This window comes from Megalobrama amblycephala, linkage group LG16 (assembly GCF_018812025.1).
Source record: "Megalobrama amblycephala isolate DHTTF-2021 linkage group LG16, ASM1881202v1, whole genome shotgun sequence".
Classification (NCBI taxonomy): domain Eukaryota; kingdom Metazoa; phylum Chordata; class Actinopteri; order Cypriniformes; family Xenocyprididae; genus Megalobrama; species Megalobrama amblycephala.
The window spans coordinates 28,935,256-28,957,152 of NC_063059.1; the positions used below are offsets into that span (position 1 = coordinate 28,935,256).

Here is a 21,897-nt window from a genome sequence, read left to right on the forward strand (position 1 = left end):
ATAAAAGTCTAATAGGGGAAACAACAATGATGAGATTAATTAATATAAGAATTTCTTTATTATTAAATAACAATAATAAAATGAAACATGACCACATTAACTGTATACATACATGGTCACTTCCTTTAACTGTACCTGAGAATATTATAATCTAAGCATTATATAATGGATTAATTATTGATAGTACAATAGTGTATTAGCATAGAGAATTAAACATCTCAGTGGTAATGCTATTCAAATGGCATTTCATCTCTAATAATGTGTTATTATTTCACATCACACAAACCACACATTACAAAAATAATTGGACACCAGTTTAACGTGACAAATTTTCTTATAATAACATACACTGCGAAAAAAAAAATAATCTTAATCAGTATTTTTCTCTTGTTTTACAATAAGAAAAAATCACAGTAAACATCCTTAAAGCAAGATACATTTACTTGACAAGCAAAACTGTGTAAGACTTGTTTTCCTGAATTATATTTGCAATTTGCAAATAATTCTTGGCTTTTTTATGCATAAACCTGCGCTTTCGTGTTTAAAACAAGACATTTAGCCAATGCCAAGAAAAAAACTATTTTAAAAATACTGATTAAGAATTTTTATTTTTTGCAGTGTAATTTTAAATAGTAAGGATATACATTCAACATCTAATCATAGCTGGAATGTCAGATATTTCATTCTATGTTATTTTTTATAGTATAAAGTCAAATACAGAATTATTTGGAAACACTGTGTCTGAGCATCACCTGGGTTTATTATTGACCGAGTAACTACACCCACCTAATCAGATTCTGTCTGCCCATTGACTGGCACCCAATAGTATGAATACGTTAAAAAAAAAAAAAGAAGAAGAAGTACAATAGTGTTCTTAAAAATAAAGGTACATTGAAATGTCTTGCCATCAAACACTTTGAATAATTTGATAGGAGATACTGTCTTTACATTGGTTTACATATTGGAATATACAGTATCTGGCACCAATCAGCTCTGACAGGACAGATAATTTGCATATAGGCATATCCATTACATTTTATCTATTCATTAAATTAGACTATTTTACTAAGTTCATCTGCATCACATATAAAGTACAATGATAGAACCCAGGCTCTCTTTTTCGTTTGTTTTTCTATAAACAGTCTGTTGTTTTTGACAGTGGGACATGCCATGAGGAAGACTAATATATAGTGTCATAGTGCGTCAATTCAAATTACTTATAAAAAGTGGAAGAAAGCTGAAAATAATGTGTTTAATTCAAGCTAATAACTCAGTTCCACTGCAAATATTAAAATACAAAGTAAATTTGATGGTCCAATTATATATACATATATATATATATATATATATATATATATATATATATATATATATATATAGTTACATGTTTTAAAAAAATGAAAGGAAAGACAATGTTGATTGCTTCCACATAATCATTTTTATTCTTGTGACACGGCCCACAGTCTAACTAACTACTACTCTGGAGTGAACTACAATGTACGCAGATATTATAAATAGATTAAAACAATAACACTGAGTCAAAAATCCTGGACAATATGTCCAAAATGTATAAAACAATTATAAAGTATTGAAGGTCACTTAAACACAGAAATGGCACTCTGAAAAAACCACAAGTGCATAATCTGTATCTAGAGGAATATTTCAAAAATGAAACTAAGTAAATGAATCATCTTGCACAACCAAGTCTACTGACTTCACAGAGATGTTTGATTAAATCTCAAACTAAAATGCTACAAATGTATAGTTCATGAACTAAATAACTACTACTAAAACACTAACACATAAAATCCTCTTGTCAAAAGTGATAAAACAGTCTTGGCATGGCATTGTACACATTTACACTGACAGGGTTTTTCATATAGTCACACACTATATTTCCAGTGGGAAATATAATATTTACCCTTAAGACATGTAAATCTTGCACTGGTATTATGTGTTGACTACTCTGGGCAAACATACAGCAGCACCTGGATGCAATTTAGGCCTTGCTACAATAACGAAAAACTTCATTAGCCTCATTTCAAGACTGTCACTGACATTCAGAAATTCACAAGTGTTTGGAAAGACTCAACAAACTCATCTTTTAAGTTCAGTCTTTTTTGATTTGCTTACTTGACAAGATGCATGTAATAGTTATAAATCTGAGCACTGATCAGTTGAAAATGTAATTTTTATATATAAACTGTGGAGTTGTAAGTAAAACTGTTTGATTCCTGTCTGTTTAAATCAAAATAAGGGGAGTAAAAATTCCCTGTTTAACACAGTAGTTTTCGATTTTGTAATAACTTTGGCAAGCCATGAAGCTCAAGTCGCACCTCTGCATAAAATGCACAGTTTGACAGTTCAAAGTCAGCTCACAGGGCCTTCACAGCTGAAGCGCTCGTCTCCTCATCTTTGATTTTATATGACAAAGGAGGACTTGTGGCGAAAATGTCCCTGAAGAAAAACAGTGAGCAGTCAAAATGTGGCACTATAGAAGCAAAACCATAAATCCAGTCGAATATATTTTCCATGTAGAGATTATTTTGAGGATTGCACTAATATCACTTTGAGCTTTGCTAGCATTAATAAAAAACAAAAATATCTGCAGTGAGAGAAACGCTGCAGTGTAATCTGAGAAGATAGACACAACCAAATCATGGATGATATTCCATCCATCCTTGTAAGATCACTACAAAGTGTTAAGTACAGCTTCTAAACATGCATTAATGCATGAAAATGATATATGCGATGGTTTATTATCTCACAAATCCACAAAGACTCACCTCATCTGGACTGGCGTAGTCCATCCTATTGTCATGTTGGGGTACTTTGTAACTGTATGAAACAGAGCAGTAATCTTAACAAAAATGTACGATATGCCAGATCAAATCAGATGGCGCATGATCTTTCTAGTGCATTTATGGTGATGCTGGTGCATTCATTTTGTGGTTATGGTTTTTACTTACTTGGTTTCTCTGTGATCCTTGCAGGAACAGTAGCCACTTTTCTGAATTTGACAGATCCCCACAATGACAAAAATAAATGCTGCCACTCCACCTAACACCTTCAGGAATATTCCCACAATGTCCAGATCATCTGGAAAGAAATTATGTGCTTAAATAGCTTACTTGTGAGCTAAATTCAATGTCTTCTGCAAATTGCTGACTATTTTTAAAACTTTCATATTTTGCTTATACTTGATGTTTACTTAAAGCTTGATAGATACAGTCACTATAACTGTAAAGTCACTATAATATAAAGAGTTGTGCTATTGTGAATTAATATTTGTACTATTAAAAGCTCAATCACTAGTGCAACTATTGACCAGCATATTTAAAGGGCCACACTTACACACTTCCATGGGCTGTGGACTGCATTTTGACCATCCTGCCTCATTTCTAGCCTGGCAATAATATTCACCCGCGTCCTCTTTCTTCACCGACCGGAATTTCTGTGGATCAAACGTGAGTCACATAATTAGCAAAAGCACAGTTAAATGTAAAAACTAGTAAAATATAACATAATTGTAAAAAGAAAACAAACCTTTAAAAAATCTGATGAATTGCACACAAAAACAATTAATCTAAGCTACTTGTATTTATTTAAAAAAAATATATTTATTTATTTATTTATTTTTTTAATTATTTTATTTAAAGCCAAAGTTATTTATTTATTTATTTTTTTTAAGTATTAAATTACTTTCTCCTACCCCAGTTTGGTGCTTTAAATAAATGTAAGTCATTCACAGGCTGATTTTCTTAAAGGCACAATATGAAAGATTTTTTGATTAAAATATCCAAAAAAACACTAGAACAATGTTATATATTTTGCTGTCAATGTTTTTTCTTGTCAATGTTTAAATCCAGAGAAATAAGCAATTTTAACCAGGACACGGACCGTCAATAACATCATACCAAGGTTACCCTTGATTTCTTGATTTTTATTTTGTAGAAACCATTGAAACACCAAAGATGCTTTAATATATATTGTGTTTTATTACGCATGATGTGAGCAACTGTTTGGATACATTCATCGACAGAAAACTGTAAGTCTCGTTTTCTTGATTTACCATGGATACCATGTTTTACCATGCCTAATATCGATCTAGCCTACTGCAGCATGCAACAAAGCCGCTGAGCAAACACACAGGGCCCTATAATACACCCGGCGCAATGCGACGCAAGGCGCAGTGCAAGTGTGTTTGCTAGTTTGCGTCCGGCGCCGTTCGCGTTTTCCCGTTCAGCGCCACGTCCTTAAATTAGTAAATGCATTTGCGCCAGTTAGTTCCCCCCCCGGGGGCGTGCTGGTCTAAAAAAGAGGTGTGTTCAGGCGCATTGCCGGCGCATTGCTATTTTAAGGAGATGAAAATAGACTGCGCCATAGACCAACTCAAACCTGGTCTAAAGTCTAAAGTCAGTGGCGCAATATTTTTTTGTTAGAGTGCGTTGGTAGAAACTGCGCCTCTGGGCGCGTCCACAGTGAGCATTGACTTTGCTTATTACACACAGGGATGAGCATCACACAAACATGCCAAATATTAAAAACAAAAGGATTACAGTGTAAAAGAATATTATTGTGTAGGCTACATAAATATAAAAATGTAACTTCGTTTAACTTCTAACTAAACGTTTAACTTCGCGCACGAGCAGATCGGTTTCTTCGCTTGAAAAGCATTCAGCTTTTCCACCAACAAATTCCGCCATGTAAATAGCAATCCGCCATGGCGCGAGCGCATCTCGTTCTTAAAGGGAATGGGAGATGACACTCTGATTGGTTTATTGAACGTTACGCCCATATCTCATTAAGAGAATAGGGACAACCCATTTCAAAAATGCGCCCCGGCGCACGGACCGTTTTTCCGTCGTTAAAATAGCAAAAGTGTATTTGGACACGCCCTGAGTGCACCTGCGCCGTGCGCTTTACACTTTGCGTTTAGAGCGTTAAAATAGGGCCCACAGAGCATTATAGCATTATAACAACTTTTAACACACAAATGTATCTAATATGATAAACAGCACTGCGTTACCACACATACACATGACCGGAAGAAACGGAAGCGCTCATCTGCGGCATAATAAATGCTCCACAGCTCTTGAGCCGTGTGTCACATTTTTCTCTCATTAGCAATCGCTCCAGCGGCCTCGTTCCGCTCCAACGGGTTCCAGCCACACCCTGCTTCATACTACTGTACTGTTAATAAATCTTTAACACATTAGCTGATCCATGAAAATGATTTCTTCCCGAGTCCCGTCGGATTCTTAGACTTGAAGACAACAACTCCCATGATTCCGCAAAATCAATCAAGCAATGCCTTTGTTTTGAATAAGTGACCTCTAGTGGCGAAAAATTACATATTGTGGCTTTAAACGCATCATGACTTTTGAAATCAAATTTGTCTTGATCTTTGTAAATATAAGATGTCCTTGTAACATAAAAAAAATCCTGCAAGTTTCATAGCTTAAAATGTCCTCCTCATTATAAACAAAGAATTTATTTAAAGGTTCTCTAAGCGATCCTGGGTGGAGTAACTTCCTGTTGACGTTCGAAGTGTTGTCAAACAAAACAGAGGCTAGCTAGACCCTCCCTCCTCCTCCTCCTCCCCCTCCCCTCCGTGCTTCCTGAAACAGTCATGAACGCGCATTTAAAATCATTCTTGTCGGTTATTGGCTGGAGCATGTTTATTATGTTTCGTGGTCCAGGCTGCACCAGTTTGTTTTTATTGCCGTTTTCGGAGCTTGTGGCGACTACAGAGACCGCGTTTTTTTACAGTGTGTTCAGGGGACAGGGAGCTAGCGGATAGTGAGGAGATGTTTGCTGTATGTGACAAAAAATGTTTTGGCCTAGAAACATGTGACATCACCTAGAGCACCTTTAAATCAAGCTCCAAAAAAGGCTTGTTATATATCGTGGTATCTGTGACGTCACACGGGCAAATCCATTTGCATATGACAAGCAAAATATCAACGAATTGTTATACATTATCGCACCATAGGCCCCGCCCACTGGCATTCATTCGCTTAACTGCTGATATTTGCCTACACTGGATGTAAGTGTTGCGTCAAAAGCAAATAGAACCCATAATAATCACTGATGCTGTCTACACTGGATACAGTATACAGATGCCCGTTCTGTTTCTGACGTACTCCACTTGAGTCTGTTGACAGCAGGACAAATGGAAGAGTGAAAGAAGAATCTTCGCTTTGACGCGTCCAGTTTAAACAGCTCTGTCCAGACTTCAGAAGCATCCCAGTGTCAGAAACAAGTGAATGGCGTATTTTAATGTCCTTGCTCAGAGCATTTTTTTGAGCACAGTGTAACAGAGAGTTTGTAAAGAAACTTTTGTTGGAAGATGTAAAGCAGTCAACTGTATTGGATCTGACAGCAGTTGCATCACAAAACCGCAAGTACATGATTTCATAATGCTTTGTCTGTAAATTATGGTTTTATATAGAAAATGTTTTCAAGTGAGTGGGCCGTTGGCATTGTTTCCTATGCAATGATGTTAACCAATCATAACAGTGGTCGTTTACTGACAAGACTTAAAGGTGCCACACCTTTATTAACATTATAAGTGAACCTCAAGGAACATATTAAAATAATTTTAAAAAATCATGACCCCTTTAAAAAGTGTGTAGACTCTCTGATGCTATAAAAAAAGTGCTCAGTCTGTATCCTGACTAGCCCAACATAGCAACAATATCAAACAATAGCATGGACTCTATCAGTTTTGAAGGGGAAGAGCTCCAGAACCTGAAGTGAAATCAATCATTATTTTTGCAATTCCTTTTGGCGATGCTGTTTGCACAGAGCATAATCTAAGCTTCTGGTTTTGAAAAAAGGAAATATGAAATATGAGATGTTTTTACTAGCATGACAGCACAAAACACTTACCAGCGAACCAGTCTCAGTGTTCATGGTGTATGTAGAATTGTAGAACTTGCTGCTGGTTTTTGGGTCCTCTGGCAGCTCCTCGTTGTTTTTGAACCACTGGTACTGTGACTGCGGAAAGCCTTCGTTCTCAATACAGCGCAGTTCAGGGCTTGAACCCACCGTAACTGCCTCTGGCACACTACACCTGGGCATCACCGGCTTCACTGCAACACATCCACAACAAAACAGCAGCTTTTTTTTCCATTTTTCATTACTAAAACCCTTTCCAAAATAAGAAAGGGAGAGACCAATGGCTAAAAGTGGCAATGAAACGGTAGTAGCAGCAGATCTTTTCTTCCGTATAGAGTGCTGCAGAGATGACGTATTTTTGTAGGCCAAACCACGGAAACGAGTTAGCATTTTAGCACTTCCGGTTCCATCTTCTCCAAGTCAATGGGTTTTTTGAATAAGTTTGTGGTTAAATGCATGTCGCCGACAACCTCTGTAGTCTCATTTAACCACTTGATAGCAATCACTTTTTTAAAGACAAGCAAATCTTTAAAAAAATCACTTGCCATATGCCATGGAAAAATAGCTTGTGTTAACCACAGACCTTAAGCAGGCTAAATGATTGGAGAAGTCCTGCATACATCACCTGAGAGAAATTTGACATTTTCACCAAGGCAGATCCAGTTATTTATAACATTATAAAGTCAAACCTTGAAAAAGGTTTTCAATAACATCTATAATATGCATTTAAAAAATAGATAGGGTGAGTTTTCATTTCAAGCTGACTGTAAGTAAGGTTTAAGAGAGCTGCAGAACAAAAACAGCATTCGCATTAAACCTAATGCTGCATGGCATTAAATTCACTCTCGGCTTTATGTTCCAAACAGCAAGACCGTGATTATAATCTCAGACATTTCTGTGAATCCAGAGAAATCATTTTGATCAGCTCAACAGATTCATCCTGCCTTCAGGTCCACTGAAACCTCTATGTCTGGACAGTCCAATCAGTGTTTTCAAGAGGCACTTCAATGCAACATCACTTAGAACTATATCCATGGATTAAAACTCGGAATAGACACTCTTCCAACAGTACCTCTTACAGCGAGACTGATTAGTATTTCATCAAAGGGCTTCTGGTCGTCGATGGCCGCCACTTCACAGCGATACTGTGCTGTATCTGATCTGCTGGTGTTCAAGATCAGAAGGTTTGCAGGCTCTCTCAGCAAAGCTCTGTGCTCCAAGTCACCTGAGAACATAAAGCAGCTTAGTTCAGTTTGACTTAGCTTACGGAAGGGTTAAATGCTATCAACAAATAAATGATAATAAATGAGGGAAGTAATATGTTACCTGAAATTTTATTTTGGAAATACACATAGCTGGGTACACCATTTTTAATTTTCTTCCATTCAATTCTGGGATTGTTTGTAGAAATGGACTCTATCAAGCAGGTCAATTCAATTGCTTTAAAGAAACAAGATATAAATAATCAATTTATGCACACATTAATGATGGAATCTAAATAAACCGCATCATATGAGACTTACACTCAAATTCATTTGCCCACACAGATTTTTCAGTTGTTCGGAGTATTACAGCAAAAGCTGTACTGTTACCTGCAACAGAAAACAGAAAGTCTGTCAATAACTGTCAAAAAATAAGAAATTTTAATATGCACAAATGTACAAACCCGATTCCAAAAAAGTTGGGACACTGTACAAATTGTGAATAAAAAAGGAATGCAATAATTTACAAATCTCATAAACTTATATTTTATTCACAATAGAATATAGATAACATATCAAATGTTGAAAGTGAGACATTTTGAAATGTCATGCCAAATATTGGCTCATTTGGGATTTCATGAGAGCTACACATTCCAAAAAAGTTGGGACATGTAGCAATGAGAGACCGGAAAAGTTAAATGTACATATAAGGAACAGCTGGAGGACCAATTTGCAACTTATTAGGTCAACTGGCAACATGATTGGGTATAAAAAGAGCCTCTCAGAGTGGCAGTGTCTCTCAGAAGCCAAGATGGGCAGAGGATCACCAATTCCCCCAATGCTGCGGCGAAAAATAGTGGAGCAATATCAGAAAGGAGTTTCTCAGAGAAAAACTGCAAAGAGTTTGAAGTTATCATCATGTACAGTGCATAATATCATCCAAAGATTCAGAGAATCTGGAACAATCTCTGTGCGTAAGGGTCAAGGCCGGAATACCATACTGGATGCCCGTGATCTTCGGGCCCTTAGACGGCACTGCATCACATACTGTTACTGTAATGGAAATCACAACATGGGCTCAGGAATACTTCCAGAAAACATTGTCGGTGAACACAATCCACCTTGCCATTTGCTGTTGCTGGCTAAAATTAGGTCAAAAAAGAAGCCATGTCTAAACATGATCCAGAAGCGCAGGCGTTTTCTCTGGGCCAAGGCTCATTTAAAATGGACTGTGGCAAAGTGGAAAACTGTTCTGTGGTCAGACGAATCAAAATTTGAAGTTCTTTTTGGAAAACTGGGACGCCATGTCATCCGGACTAAAGAGGACAAGGACAACCCAAGTTGTTATCAGCGCTCAGTTCAGAAGCCTGCATCTCTGATAATATGGGGTTGCATGAGTGTGTGTGACATGGGCAGCTTACACATCTGGAAAGGCACCATCAATGCTGAAAGGTATATCCAAGTTCTAGAACAACATATGCTCCCATCCAGACGTCTTCTCTTTCAGGGAAGACCTTGCATTTTTCAACATGACAATGCCAGACCACATACTGCATCAATTACAACTTCATGACTGCGTAGAAGAAGGATCCGGGTACTGAAATGGCCAGACTGAAGTCCAGATCTTTCACCCATAGAAAACATTTGGCGCATCATAAAGAGGAAGATGCGACAAAGAAGACCTAAGACAGTTGAGCAACTAGAAGCCTGTATTAGACAAGAATGGGACAACATTCCTATTCCTAAACTTGAGCAACTTGTCTCCTCAGTCCTCAGATGTTTGCAGACTGTTATAAAAAGAAGAGGGGATGCCACACAGTGGTAAACATGGCCTTGTCCCAACTTTTTTGAGCTGTGTTGATGCCATGAAATTTAAAACCAACTTATCTTTCCCTTAAAATGATACATTTTCTCAGATTAAACATTTGATATCTCATCTATGTTGTATTCTGAATAAAATATTGAAATTTGAAACTTCCACATCATTGCATTCTGTTTTTATTCACAATTTGTCCCAACTTTTTTGGAATCGGGTTTGTACTGTAAATTAAGCTTATTTTTGTTAAATTAAGATTTTTTGCATTGTGACATTATGATAATTCTTCTCCTCCTATTCAATGCAGGAAAAATGATATCTTATTTAAATTGTACAGCTGTCAATCACAAACATTTTAAATTAAAATTAAGGGTACGTTTACACGACAACGACGTACTAAAAATGGAAAAGTTTTTCCTTTGTGTTTATCAATGTCAAAACGATCTCCATTCACATGGATTCGTAAACGCTGTATTATGCTGCCAGGCCAGTAGTTGGCAATGTCACTTTGTAAAAAAATACTACACACCTATTGTCTGAATGGGTAATATGCATGACTTCTCTGTTTCAACAAATTTGCGTTTTTGTTGTTTACATGGTGACGATAATGGTATTGTTTTCAAAAAATTGCACTTTGAAACCTGTTTTCAAAAGCTTGCATTTCCAAGCCCCCAAAATGCTGTTGCCATGTAAATGACTGTCCAAAACGCATAAAAAGTTTTCCGTCTTGTAAACAACCCATAAATTAAATGTAGAGTATGCTAAATAATGAATCGTCAGCATTGTGTCATGTGTATGTTCTGTTTTAGTTTAGCACCTGTTTTTTTTGTTCCCATTTTTCCTGCCACTAGTTAGTTTTCTTGGTTACAGATTATGTTACGCACCCATTTCAGTTTCTGTTCCCTTGTGTATTACCCCCGTAGTCAATAATTGTATCCCTTAAAACTCATCTTTGATCACCAAAATGACATATTTAAAAGTTTTTTCCTTGAAAAAAATTTCTTCATGCCTTAAAATAGCTTGAATGTAACTCTACACCCTTGCCTCATTTAGTATACGCGGTTCTATGAATATGCAAATTAGCCCCGCCTCCACTCGTTCAGAGATCCACTCGTTGACATGATTGGTTACAAGGTAGTTTATGATGTCAGAAACACCAGCGATTTCAAACTGCGTTTTTTGAGACTGTCTTTTTTTCACTGCAGTTTTAAGGAGGAAAGACTCAGCAATAGTGTTGACTTATGAATTTGCACATGGCTTGTCTTAAAGCATATTAAAAACACCACATATACATATAAACAAAATTAAAATCTTGATTTTCACCTCAGGGGGACTTTAAGCCTTCGGTTCTCACAGTTCTTTGTTCGGTGTTGATTGTCGTGTTTGTATTACATGGTTGTTTGGTTATAAATTCCCAGAGTGTTCCAGGAATCTTTATTAAAGTCTGTTTATTTTGCTACTCTGTTGTCGTGCGCTTTAATCCAGCCATCTACTGTTACACATTGACATCACATATATTAATATTTATGTAAAAAAAAAAAGTAAATAAAGACATTACTGTGAGAATTTTTCCCACATTATTGATAGCCCTATAAAACTGTTTCCATTGTAATATTTATTGTTCTGGCTTTAATTTACGCTGATTTTAATACATACAATTGGACAGGATAATATTTTATTACTGTACTACAGTAATGAGAATATAATGTGAATCATTATTGAGAATTAATACCAGATATGACCCAGTCCCAGACATGTTTTTGTGAGATTTATTTACACTTCCTCCGCTTTCCTCCAGATAAACTTATTATAATAATTGAATTTATTATATTTCAAAGATAGTTGATTTTTCCTTCCATTCTAATGTCATCAAAGAAAAAACCTTCTGAATTTCAACATACTTTCTCTGAATCATCTTTTGAACTTTTTGTAATGTTTATGGAAAGCATAATGGAAGAATAAACTCTGAAAGTATTTTGGGGGAGATGAATCGAATGAATCGTTTCACAAAACTATTTTTTTCATTATTATAATAGATGAATATTCAGTTAATAATTTTTCTGTCATTTGAAAACATCTAGTAGAACATCCTTTTTTTTTTAATTCATGAAATTATTCTCATTTCATGCAGTAAAATACAAAAATAATTCATTCCTATGTTGAAATTACTATTTATGCAAGGTTTTTATATTACTTCATTAAATGTTTAATATTTAAAATCATTAGCGCCATGGTGCTTTGATGGTTTCGTGAGAATGACCCACCCAGATCTGAACAAATTTCTGTTTATGGACAGATTTAGAAGAGCCTGTGTGTTTTTTCAGTGTCAGTCTGTCCGCACCAACTCAAAAAAAAAAAAAAAAAGCCAGACAATGTGACATAATGAAAAGGCAAATATGAAACAAACTATTTGGCAAAGCCTGACAGTCCCGATAGACTTCACTCATGAGAAAACAATTTGGGGTTTAGGGCATTTGCTATTTCCAGATGCATTTTCCACTTTTGCATAATCTCATGAAATCCACAGAGTGTATTTACTGTGATCCATATGTGATAATCTGTGGCTTTAGCATCAGATTAAAATCTTACCATATGGACTTCTACAAAGCATGAAACAGTTACCAAAGCCAAACATCTGTGTCATTTTATCATCACCTAGACTGTCAGCTCGAGGAATAGCTAAGCATGGGACGGTTCTGAATACTGCCGCATTAAAGAGGCACTTTATGGGAGACTATAGAGCAAAGAGTCATATTGCCACAGCTGGAGGACTTCAAGGTTTCCGGTGACGTTTCCAAGTCTGACTTTCCCATCGCATGCATCATAGTCTATTTTTACATCTGCTGTTGACATTTCCCGATCAGACAAGCTACATTATCTACCACTGAGAAGCATGCGGTCACTGTATGGAAGCGACATTTTAGAAAGGTCCCTATTTACATCAAACAAAAGAATGTTTATGCATAAATATAAGATTATTTTTTTCAACCAACAACTTTTAAGGCTTGGAAAAGTAAGTGTACAAAACAAATTTAGTTTTGTTTTCATTAAATATATATTGCATATGTTGTGTTGTTGATGTTTGACGTCTATGCAAAATCATCATGCACACATTTCTGTGTTTCCTATTCTAAACAACATAACAAAAGCCCCCTTTTTAAAATTTTTGTTAATTATGACCGTTGTTTTGAATGCATATTTTGTGGTTAATTACTCCAACACAACAATAGCTGATTGTTATAGCATTTCAAATGACATACTGTATGGGCTAACTAAAAGTGCTATTCCAGACTTTACAAAGAAGCGAACTAAAATGAAAGAGTTGGAGAGAAGGGGGTGGTGGTGTGATCTTTGACTTGAGACATTCTTTATCACATGACTGTTTACAAAAACTCTTCTCCACAGTTCTGACAGCACTTACTAACTTACAAAGACCCCTGTCACTGGACAAAGTGAAATTAGGCTGAAGTTGAGCGCTTTTTTAAAGTAGTTTGGTATTCAGGGCACTTTGGCCAACAGTTGCAGCTTTGAGAATTCAAAGAACAGATGAATGTAGCTACACCTCTTCACACATCTTACATAAAGGCACATTGTGCTGAGATGAAAATAAAAAGATCTGGTTGAGTTCAGTATAAAATGTGACCTGCAATACCTCAACAACATATGAGCTAAAGCAAAACAATTCAACAATGAATAATTCAACCAAACTTAAAATGTTTATTTGCTACCCTTGTGAAAAAGAAGTGTGCTTAATTTTGCACTTGCGGTGTACTTCAAATCTCAAAAGTATATTTAAAAAAAAAACAATTTGCAGATAATATTAATGAAATAAAAGGCCACTGGCTTAAAGGATTAGTCCACTTTTAAATACAATTTTCCTGATAATTTACTCACCCCCATGTCATCCAAAATGTTCATGTCTTTCTTTCGTCAAAGAAATTAAGGTTTTTGATGAAAACATTCCAGGATTATTCTCCTTATAGTGGACTTCAATGGCCTCCAGACGGTTGAAGGTCAAAATTACAGTTTCAGTGCAGCTTCAAAGGGCTTTAAACGATACCAGATGAGTAATAAGGGTCTTATCTAGCGAAAAGATTGGTCATTTTCGGAAAAAATACAACTATGTCCTACGCCTTCCCAATTCTACTTACGGAACGAACGCAGCGCCAGTTTCGTTTTTTCCGTAAGTAGAATAGGGAAGGCGTAGGACATACAGCGTAAGCGTTTTGAAGAATGCGGAAAGCGGAAGTATGTGCAAGCCGATATTTTGTGTTTATAAAGCATATACAGTTGTATTTTTTTCGAAAATGACCGTTTCGTAAGATAAGACAGTTATTCCTTGTCTGGTATCGTTTAAAGCTCTTTGAAGCTGCACTGAAACTGTAATTTCGACCTTCAGCCATTTGGGGTCCATTGAAGTCCACTATAAGGAGAATTATCCTGGAATGTTTTCATCAAAAACCTTAATTTCTTTTCAACTGACGAAAGAAAGACATGCACATCTTGGATGACATGGGGGTGAGTAAATTATCAGGAAAATGTTATTCAAAAATGGACTAATCCTTTAAAGAGTGCACTTTGTAATGTCAAATTAAAAGTTTTACTTTTAAATCATTGATTTAATACTCATTTGTCCTGTTTAAAGAGGTACACTTAATTTGATTCGTTGACTAAAGCATTATTACATTTAAAGTAAATATATTTTAAATCTACTTAATTGCAACTTCACAATTACAAATGTGTAATGAATTACAAATACATTTAAATTTACACCTACACATTTCAACAGAAATTAAATTTTAGTTTACCATAAATACTTGTCATTCGGCAGTACACATATTTCAATAAGTAAAATTACATATAAAGAAGATAAAGTATGTCAAAAAGCACTCTTAAGTTCATCTAATTGCATTTAATATACATTTAAACTACTATAGTATCTGAAAACATATCATTCAGTTAGCACTTAATTCTTTTAAAGTAAGTAATTTCCACAATAAGTACTCAGTATGCTAAAGTGTACTTCTTTTTCACAAGGATAATCAAATTAAAACGACTCTATTGGGCTATAAATAGACATCACACAAGCTTGAGAAGCATGCTGAGGAATACAAACTAGAGCTGTCTCAACACCTAGTGAGCTGCCTACTTAGACAGCATTCTCAAACAGATTATTTTCATATTCGAACGCACCCATAAACGCTGTCAGAGCAGGCAGCTCGTTGTGCTTTGAGACACAGCCGTTGTGCTCCACTGCTGGGAGATATAAAAACAATTACTCCAATAGCGAATAAAATTACCACCTTACTAGAAGTCCGCGAACAGTGTTTACACTAAAATTGAGCGTGGCGTTAAATGGCTAACGGTAGTAAAGCAGCAGCAGCAGGGGTCAGCGCGAGAATGCCATCACACGGATACACGACTGCCTATTCAACAAGAACTACTCACTCATTCACAGCGATTTAAGAAATGTTACTCACTCAGACAGGAAAAGAGCACCAAGAAAAGCGTTTGACGCCAGATCGCCATTTTGAGTCGATTGTTTTACGTGCAAATTTCGCTTAGCTGTCCAGTCGAAGGGGTGGACAATCTGGAGGATGCTGCCGCTGATGAGTTTCCATAGCTACAAGGACATCTGAGCGGAAGAGAGAGGAGGGGCTGAGACAGCACTCGTTGACTTCCGGTTGATGATGAACATTAATTATAAAAACACATATATGAATTAAATGAGAGAGGGTTTTAATCTGTACTTAAGCGTTTTTGAGTTCTAAATCGAGATATAGGCTCCTATGCCATTTTTTTGTTGTTGTTTTTTTGATAATTAGCATAAGAAGTATTTTCATTACATGTCAACTCGGGCTTTCAATAGTTTAGGCTAAATGGGGATTCAGTGGGCAGAGTGAACACATAACGATTATATTTAGATTAAAATTATCCGTTTTCTAGGAGTTAATGCGTCTAGAATCATTTTCTAATCTCAACAGCAGATGGCAGTGTTAGAAAGGATAAAGAGAATATTAGGCCAGTACATGTAAATATCTTTACTTATTAACAAATTGGTCATTTTTATGACACATAGTTCAATTTATTTATTTATCGGTAAAAAAAAAAAAAAGAGTATAATTTATCGTTCTTTTTTTATGTCACACAGTACAAACACCGTTTGTTCAAATTTTGTAATAATTATGCTAAATATTTTGTAATTGCATATTATATAAATTTGTATTTTTTATTATAGTAAGACACTGCACCTCTCATTCAAGTTGCTAAATCAGTTGTTTAAATGCTTTCTAAAATTAAATTACCAAAAGGTTCATATATTGTTGTGGTGATTACTGTAGCAAGAATGTATAAGAAGTGTGTGATACAGTATTTTAAGCATTTAAAAAAAAAATTCTTGATAAAAATATCAACATAAAATATATTGCTTGCAACCCAACTGAGCAACTTCACCTCATACCTGATTACACCATTTTCCTTTTTTTGTCTTAAATGCTAATGAAATATTTAATTACAATGAATTTTTTTTTAACTTCAAATCAAGAATATAAACTTTCCCAATTATTTTTAGAGAAAATGATAAGAAATAGAATCTGCACACTGCTGATAGAAATATTTATTAAATATTTATTAAAACAATTTCATCATTCTCTTTTAATTTATGTTATTTATGTTATGTTATCTTAAACACACACACACACACACACACACACACACACACACACACACACACACACACACACACATTGGGTTTTTATGTTTTATGGGATCTTTCCATAGACAATTATTTATATACCATACAAACTATATTCTAACCCTACCTCTAAACTTTCTGGGGGAAAAAAATATCATATAATAGGATTTATAAGCTGTTTTCCTCATGTGGACCAAAACAATTTCCCCACAAGATCAAAGATTTCTGGTATTGCCATCCTTGTGGGGATACACACACACACACACACACACACACACACACACACACACATTTAACATGGCGATTACAGATTATAAAGGTTATCACCCATGTTGGCTTTTAATGCAGTGGATGTCTTTAACAATGTTTGTATTGTTTTTGTATGAATGTACTGTATGTATTATTTCCCTCGTCAATGCATTATTTTTTTTCAAATTTACATCATGTTATAATTTAAATGCATTATTCACATATTTTAGGTTTGAATCACACTGTGTACAACAAGGGACTTAGTTGTACAATACTGTTCATAAAAGCAAACTAAGATAATCAGTAATTAAATGGTTCTTTAATTAGGCAATGAATCTTATTTCTGTCGTGTTTGGCATGGTAATGGATGACAATGCTGATATGTTTGGTCTTGGTGGAATAGATCTGCTACACTTGCTACTGCCAATACAAACACGACACGCTGCTGTGAGCAAGTAAGACATGCTGCTGCTGTACAGTATAGCATACTTAATTACCTGTAGCAGATCTATACAGGTGGAGCTGGGGAAGGGGGAGGGTTTTTGAAAGCATGCTGCAACTGCTATAGCAAATGCTGACCAATTATTTGAAAGTTGAGCAGCGAGCTCATTGGCTACTGATACAGCAGGAACCAATCAAACGTGCCCTATAGAGAAAGATATGATTGCAAGGACCTATCAGCCTGCGCCATCTAGAGTTTCATGACAGAACTTTGTATTAGTCTTTATTAAAGAAAAACATAGGATGTTTATTCATTTGTGCCAAATTGCAGGCTTTATTTCATTATCTACATTAAGGATTTTATTCTTAAATGATCCCTTTTTGCATTTAGCGACACGTTCGTGCCACTGGAGCACAGCCGAATAGACAGCCTGCAATCACACCCCCTCTTGCCACTGTTACACTATGTTTGCACACACTGCGACCAAACTGTCCAGCTCTATCAGCGCCTGCTGCGTTTGCTCAGAGTGTTTGAACACTAACGCTTTAGTCCTCTAGAGAACAACGGCACCTTTAGAGCTTCATTTATTCTTGGCTTGGTAAAGTATATATTTATTTATATATGATGCATGATGTCTTGAATACACATTCACATGCATGTTTGTGTGTGCAATGAAATGCCTTCCTGGATGGAATCATCCAATGGTGCACATGAATCTGAAGATCATTTCAACAGCTACTTGATCTGCATCATCAGAACATACGTGACCAGGAAACCATGGCAACCATCTCAGGTGCTCTGGCAAGCTGGAAACAAGGCCAGAGGAATGTATTTCACAAGCCTGCATTAGTGTTAAATGGTGTTACACCTTGCAAACACGTGGAGAGATGCGTGGAGAAGATACTAAGGTCATTTAGATAAAGTGTTGAAGTGATATGTGCTATTTTCTCACCTAGCAAGATAAGTTAAGTTGAGTAAAATTTATTTGTAAAGCTCTTTTCACAATATATAGTGTTGTCTGAGCACATACATCAATGCCGCAGTGACTTGGACACACTTCTGATCCTTCAAAAGTAATTAAGAGATATTAGTCAGATATTAGATATTAAGAGAATATTGGTCTGTATTGTTCTATTAAGGGATTTAAATGATGGTTAATTTTGTTCTAAGAGTAAGCAATTCACAAAAATTATTAATCACAATATTATTGGTTGTCGCAGATGAAAAGTCTAAAGATTCTGAAATGTCTGATGTTCATTTACACGCCAGTAAGGGGTTTAAATAATAGTCACTTTCCCCAACCCTCCCCATTACATGGCACACACATTCACACCTAAGAACGATTTAGCATCTCCAGTTCACCTATACTGCATGTAGATAACCCAGAGGAAACCCATGCAGACACAGGGAGAACATGCAAACTCAACACAGTGGGTCAGCCGGTAAATATTGTTAAAAGGGAAGTAGGGAGGGTGACATCCTTTCTTTCTCACTGTTTGTTCTAATTTTTTTTTTTTTTTTTGTATAGGGAGTTAAGGAAGTTTATTTTTATTTTCTTTCGTAGTGTTTTTTCTGTTCAGGTCAATTAGAGGGTTTTGATTTAGCTGCTTTTGTTTGTTGTGATTCACTCCTAAAGCTGACTCCCTTCTTTTAAAGTAAACAAATCTATTACTTTTATTGTAAGTTGATGTTTGGGCTGACCCTAGACGGTCGTAACAGCATCAATGAAGATACAGTACATTGTCTTGCAGTCTGCATGAAACGGAAGTTGTGATAGTATTTTTTCTATCATGACAGCTCTCTGAAGAGTTTAGCATGGTAATGGACATGACACTGTTAATGTATTTGGTCTTTGCAGAATAGATATGCTTGATTGCTGATGCAGCTGTTATTTCTGCTGCTGCTGATATTGCTGCTGCTGTTGATTATTGTTGCTGCTGTTATTGCTGCTGTTATTTCTGCTGCTGCTGTTACTGCTGCTGCTGTTATTTCTGCTGCTGATATTGCTACTGCTGTTGATTATTGCTGCTGCTGCTGCAGTTATTGTTGCTGCTGCTGATATTGCTGCTGTTGATTATTGTTGCTGCTGTTATTGCTGCTGCAGTTGATTATTGCTGCTGCAGCTGTTATTTCTGCTGCTGCTGATATTGCTGCTGCTGTTGATTATTGTTGCTGCTGTTATTGCTGCTGCAGTTGATTATTGCTGCTGCAGCTGTTATTTCTGCTGCTGTTGATTATTGTTGCTGCTGTTATTGCTGCTGCAGTTGATTATTGCTGCTGCAGCTGTTATTTCTGCTGCTGCTGATATTGCTGCTGCTGTTGATTATTGTTGCTGCTGTTATTGCTGCTGCTGCTGATATTGCTACTGCTGTTGATTATTGCTGCTGCTGCTGCTGCTGCAGTTATTGTTGCTGCTGCTGATATTGCTGCTGTTGATTATTGTTGCTGCTGTTATTGCTGCTGCAGTTGATTATTGCTGCTGCAGCTGTTATTTCTGCTGCTGCTGATATTGCTGCTGCTGTTGATTATTGTTGCTGCAGCTGTTATTTCTGCTGCTGTTGATATTGCTGCTGCTGTTGATTATTGTTGCTGCTGTTATTGCTGCTGCAGTTGATTATTGCTGCTGCTGATATTGCTACTGCTGTTGATTATTGCTGCTGCAGCTGTTATTTCTGCTGCTGCTGATATTGCTACTGCTGTTGATTATTGCTGCTGCTGCTGCTGCAGTTATTGTTGCTGCTGCTGATATTGCTGCTGTTGATTATTGTTGCTGCTGTTATTGCTGCTGCAGTTGATTATTGCTTCTGCAGCTGTTATTTCTGCTGCTGCTGATATTGCTGCTGCTGTTGATTATTGTTGCTGCAGCTGTTATTTCTGCTGCTGTTGATATTGCTGCTGCTGTTGATTATTGTTGCTGCTGTTATTGCTGCTGCAGTTGATTATTGCTGCTGCTGATATTGCTACTGCTGTTGATTATTGCTGCTGATGATATTGCTACTGCTGTTGATTATTGCTGCTGCTGCTGTTATTGTTGCTGCTGCTGATATTGCTTCCTGCTGTTGATTACTGTTGCTGCTGTTATTGCTGCTGCAGTTGATTATTAGTGCTGCAGCTGTTATTTCTGCTGCTGCTGATATTGCTGCTGCTGTTGATTATTGTTGCTGCTATTATTGCTGATACAGTTGATTATTGCTGCTGCTGCTGTTATTGTTGCTGCTGCTGATATTGCTTCCTCCTGTTGATGATTGTTGCTGCTGTAATTGCTGCTGCAGTTGATTATTGCTGCTGCAGCTGTTATTTCTGCTGCTGCTGATATTGCTGCTGCTGCTGTTGATTATTGTTGCTGCTGTTATTGCTGCTGCTGAAATTGCTACTGCTGTCGATCATTGCTGCTGGTATTGTTGCTGCTACTGAAATTGCTACTGCTGTTGATTATTGCTGTTGCTGCTGGTATTGTTGCTGCTGCTGATATTGCTTCCTGCTGTTGATTATTGTTGCTGCTGTTATTGCTGCTGCAGTTGATTATTGCTGCTGCAGCTGTTATTTCTGCTGCTGCTGATATTGCTGCTGCTGTTGATTATTGGTGCTGCTATTATTGCTGCTGCAGTTGATTATTGCTGCTGCTGCTGTTATTTCTGCTGGTTTTGTTGCTGCTGCTGTTATTTCTGCTGCTGCTGCTGCTGCTGTTATTGCTGCTGCTTTTATTGCTGCTGTTATTTCTGCTGCTGCTGATATTGCTGCTGCTGTTGATTATTGCTGCTCCTGCTGTTATTGTTGCTGCTGATGATGATTATTGCTGCTGCTGTTATTCCTGCTGCTGCTGATATTGTTGCTGTTGTTGATTATTGCTGCTACTGCTGATATTACTGTTGCTGTTATTCCTGCTGCTGCTATTGTTGCTGCTGCTGTTGATTAATGCTGCTGCTTTTATTGCTGCTACTGCTGATATTACTGCTGCCGTTATTTCTGCTGCTGCTGATATTGCTGCTGTTATTGCTGCTGCTGATGATATTGCTGCTGTTGATTATTGCTGCTGCTGATATTGTTGCTGCTGTTGATTATTGCTGCTGCTGCTGCTGATTATTGCTGCTGCTGTTATTGCTGCTGCAATAGCATATATGAAATTACCTGTAGCAGATCTATACAGATGAAGCTGGGGAAGGTGAAGGGTTTCAGAGGAACTATGAAAGCATCATGCAAACTGCTACAGCAAACACTGACCAACTATTTAAATGTTGAGCAGTAAGCTCATTGGCTGCGGATGCAACAGGAACAAATCAGCTTGTGGCAAGTACTTAACAATGTAACTGTCAGCATATTGCGTTAAGAACACATCAGCCTGTGCCATCTAGAGTTTCATGACAGAACTGCAATTTTCCATAAAAATGAATTATCAATTTTGATTTCATGCTGACTTTAAGTGAAAAATAGCTTGTTGTAAAAGAGTCTGTTACTTTAATATCTTCCAAATTTAATTAGCAGCCATTTAAGTGACATTATTGAGAAATAAAGGCTTTAGTTTCAATTAGTAACGTCTCGGATTTCAGACAGAATTACTATGTCATTACTGTGGTTTAAATTTACATTGTGG

The 21,897-nt window shown here is 36.6% G+C and overlaps 1 protein-coding gene across 1 annotated transcript; it reads right to left on the bottom strand.

The window, feature by feature from the left end:
* Positions 1–1,419: 1,419 nt before the first annotated feature.
* jam3a (junctional adhesion molecule 3a) lies at positions 1,420–15,574 on the bottom strand. The gene is made up of 9 exons (XM_048160102.1): positions 15,402–15,574; positions 8,427–8,495; positions 8,230–8,343; positions 7,976–8,128; positions 6,895–7,097; positions 3,355–3,454; positions 2,970–3,099; positions 2,787–2,838; positions 1,420–2,457 (listed from the first exon to the last, which is right to left on the bottom strand). The coding sequence occupies exons 1-9, from the start codon at positions 15,448–15,450 to the stop codon at positions 2,422–2,424; spliced, it is 906 nt and encodes a 301-aa protein (XP_048016059.1). The 5' UTR covers positions 15,451–15,574; the 3' UTR covers positions 1,420–2,421.
* Between the last annotated feature and the right edge of the window lie 6,323 nt (positions 15,575–21,897).

Coding starts and splice junctions, on each gene's coding strand:
- jam3a (XM_048160102.1), bottom strand. CDS start 15,450: ATGGCGATCTGGCGTCAAACGCTTTTCTTGGTGCTCTTTTCCTGTCTG. Junction 8,129..8,229: donor TTTCCAAAATAAAATTTCAG/GTAACATATTAC, acceptor TTATGTTCTCAG/GTGACTTGGAGCACAGAGCT. Junction 2,839..2,969: donor AAGGATCACAGAGAAACCAA/GTAAGTAAAAAC, acceptor TGTTTCATACAG/TTACAAAGTACCCCAACATG.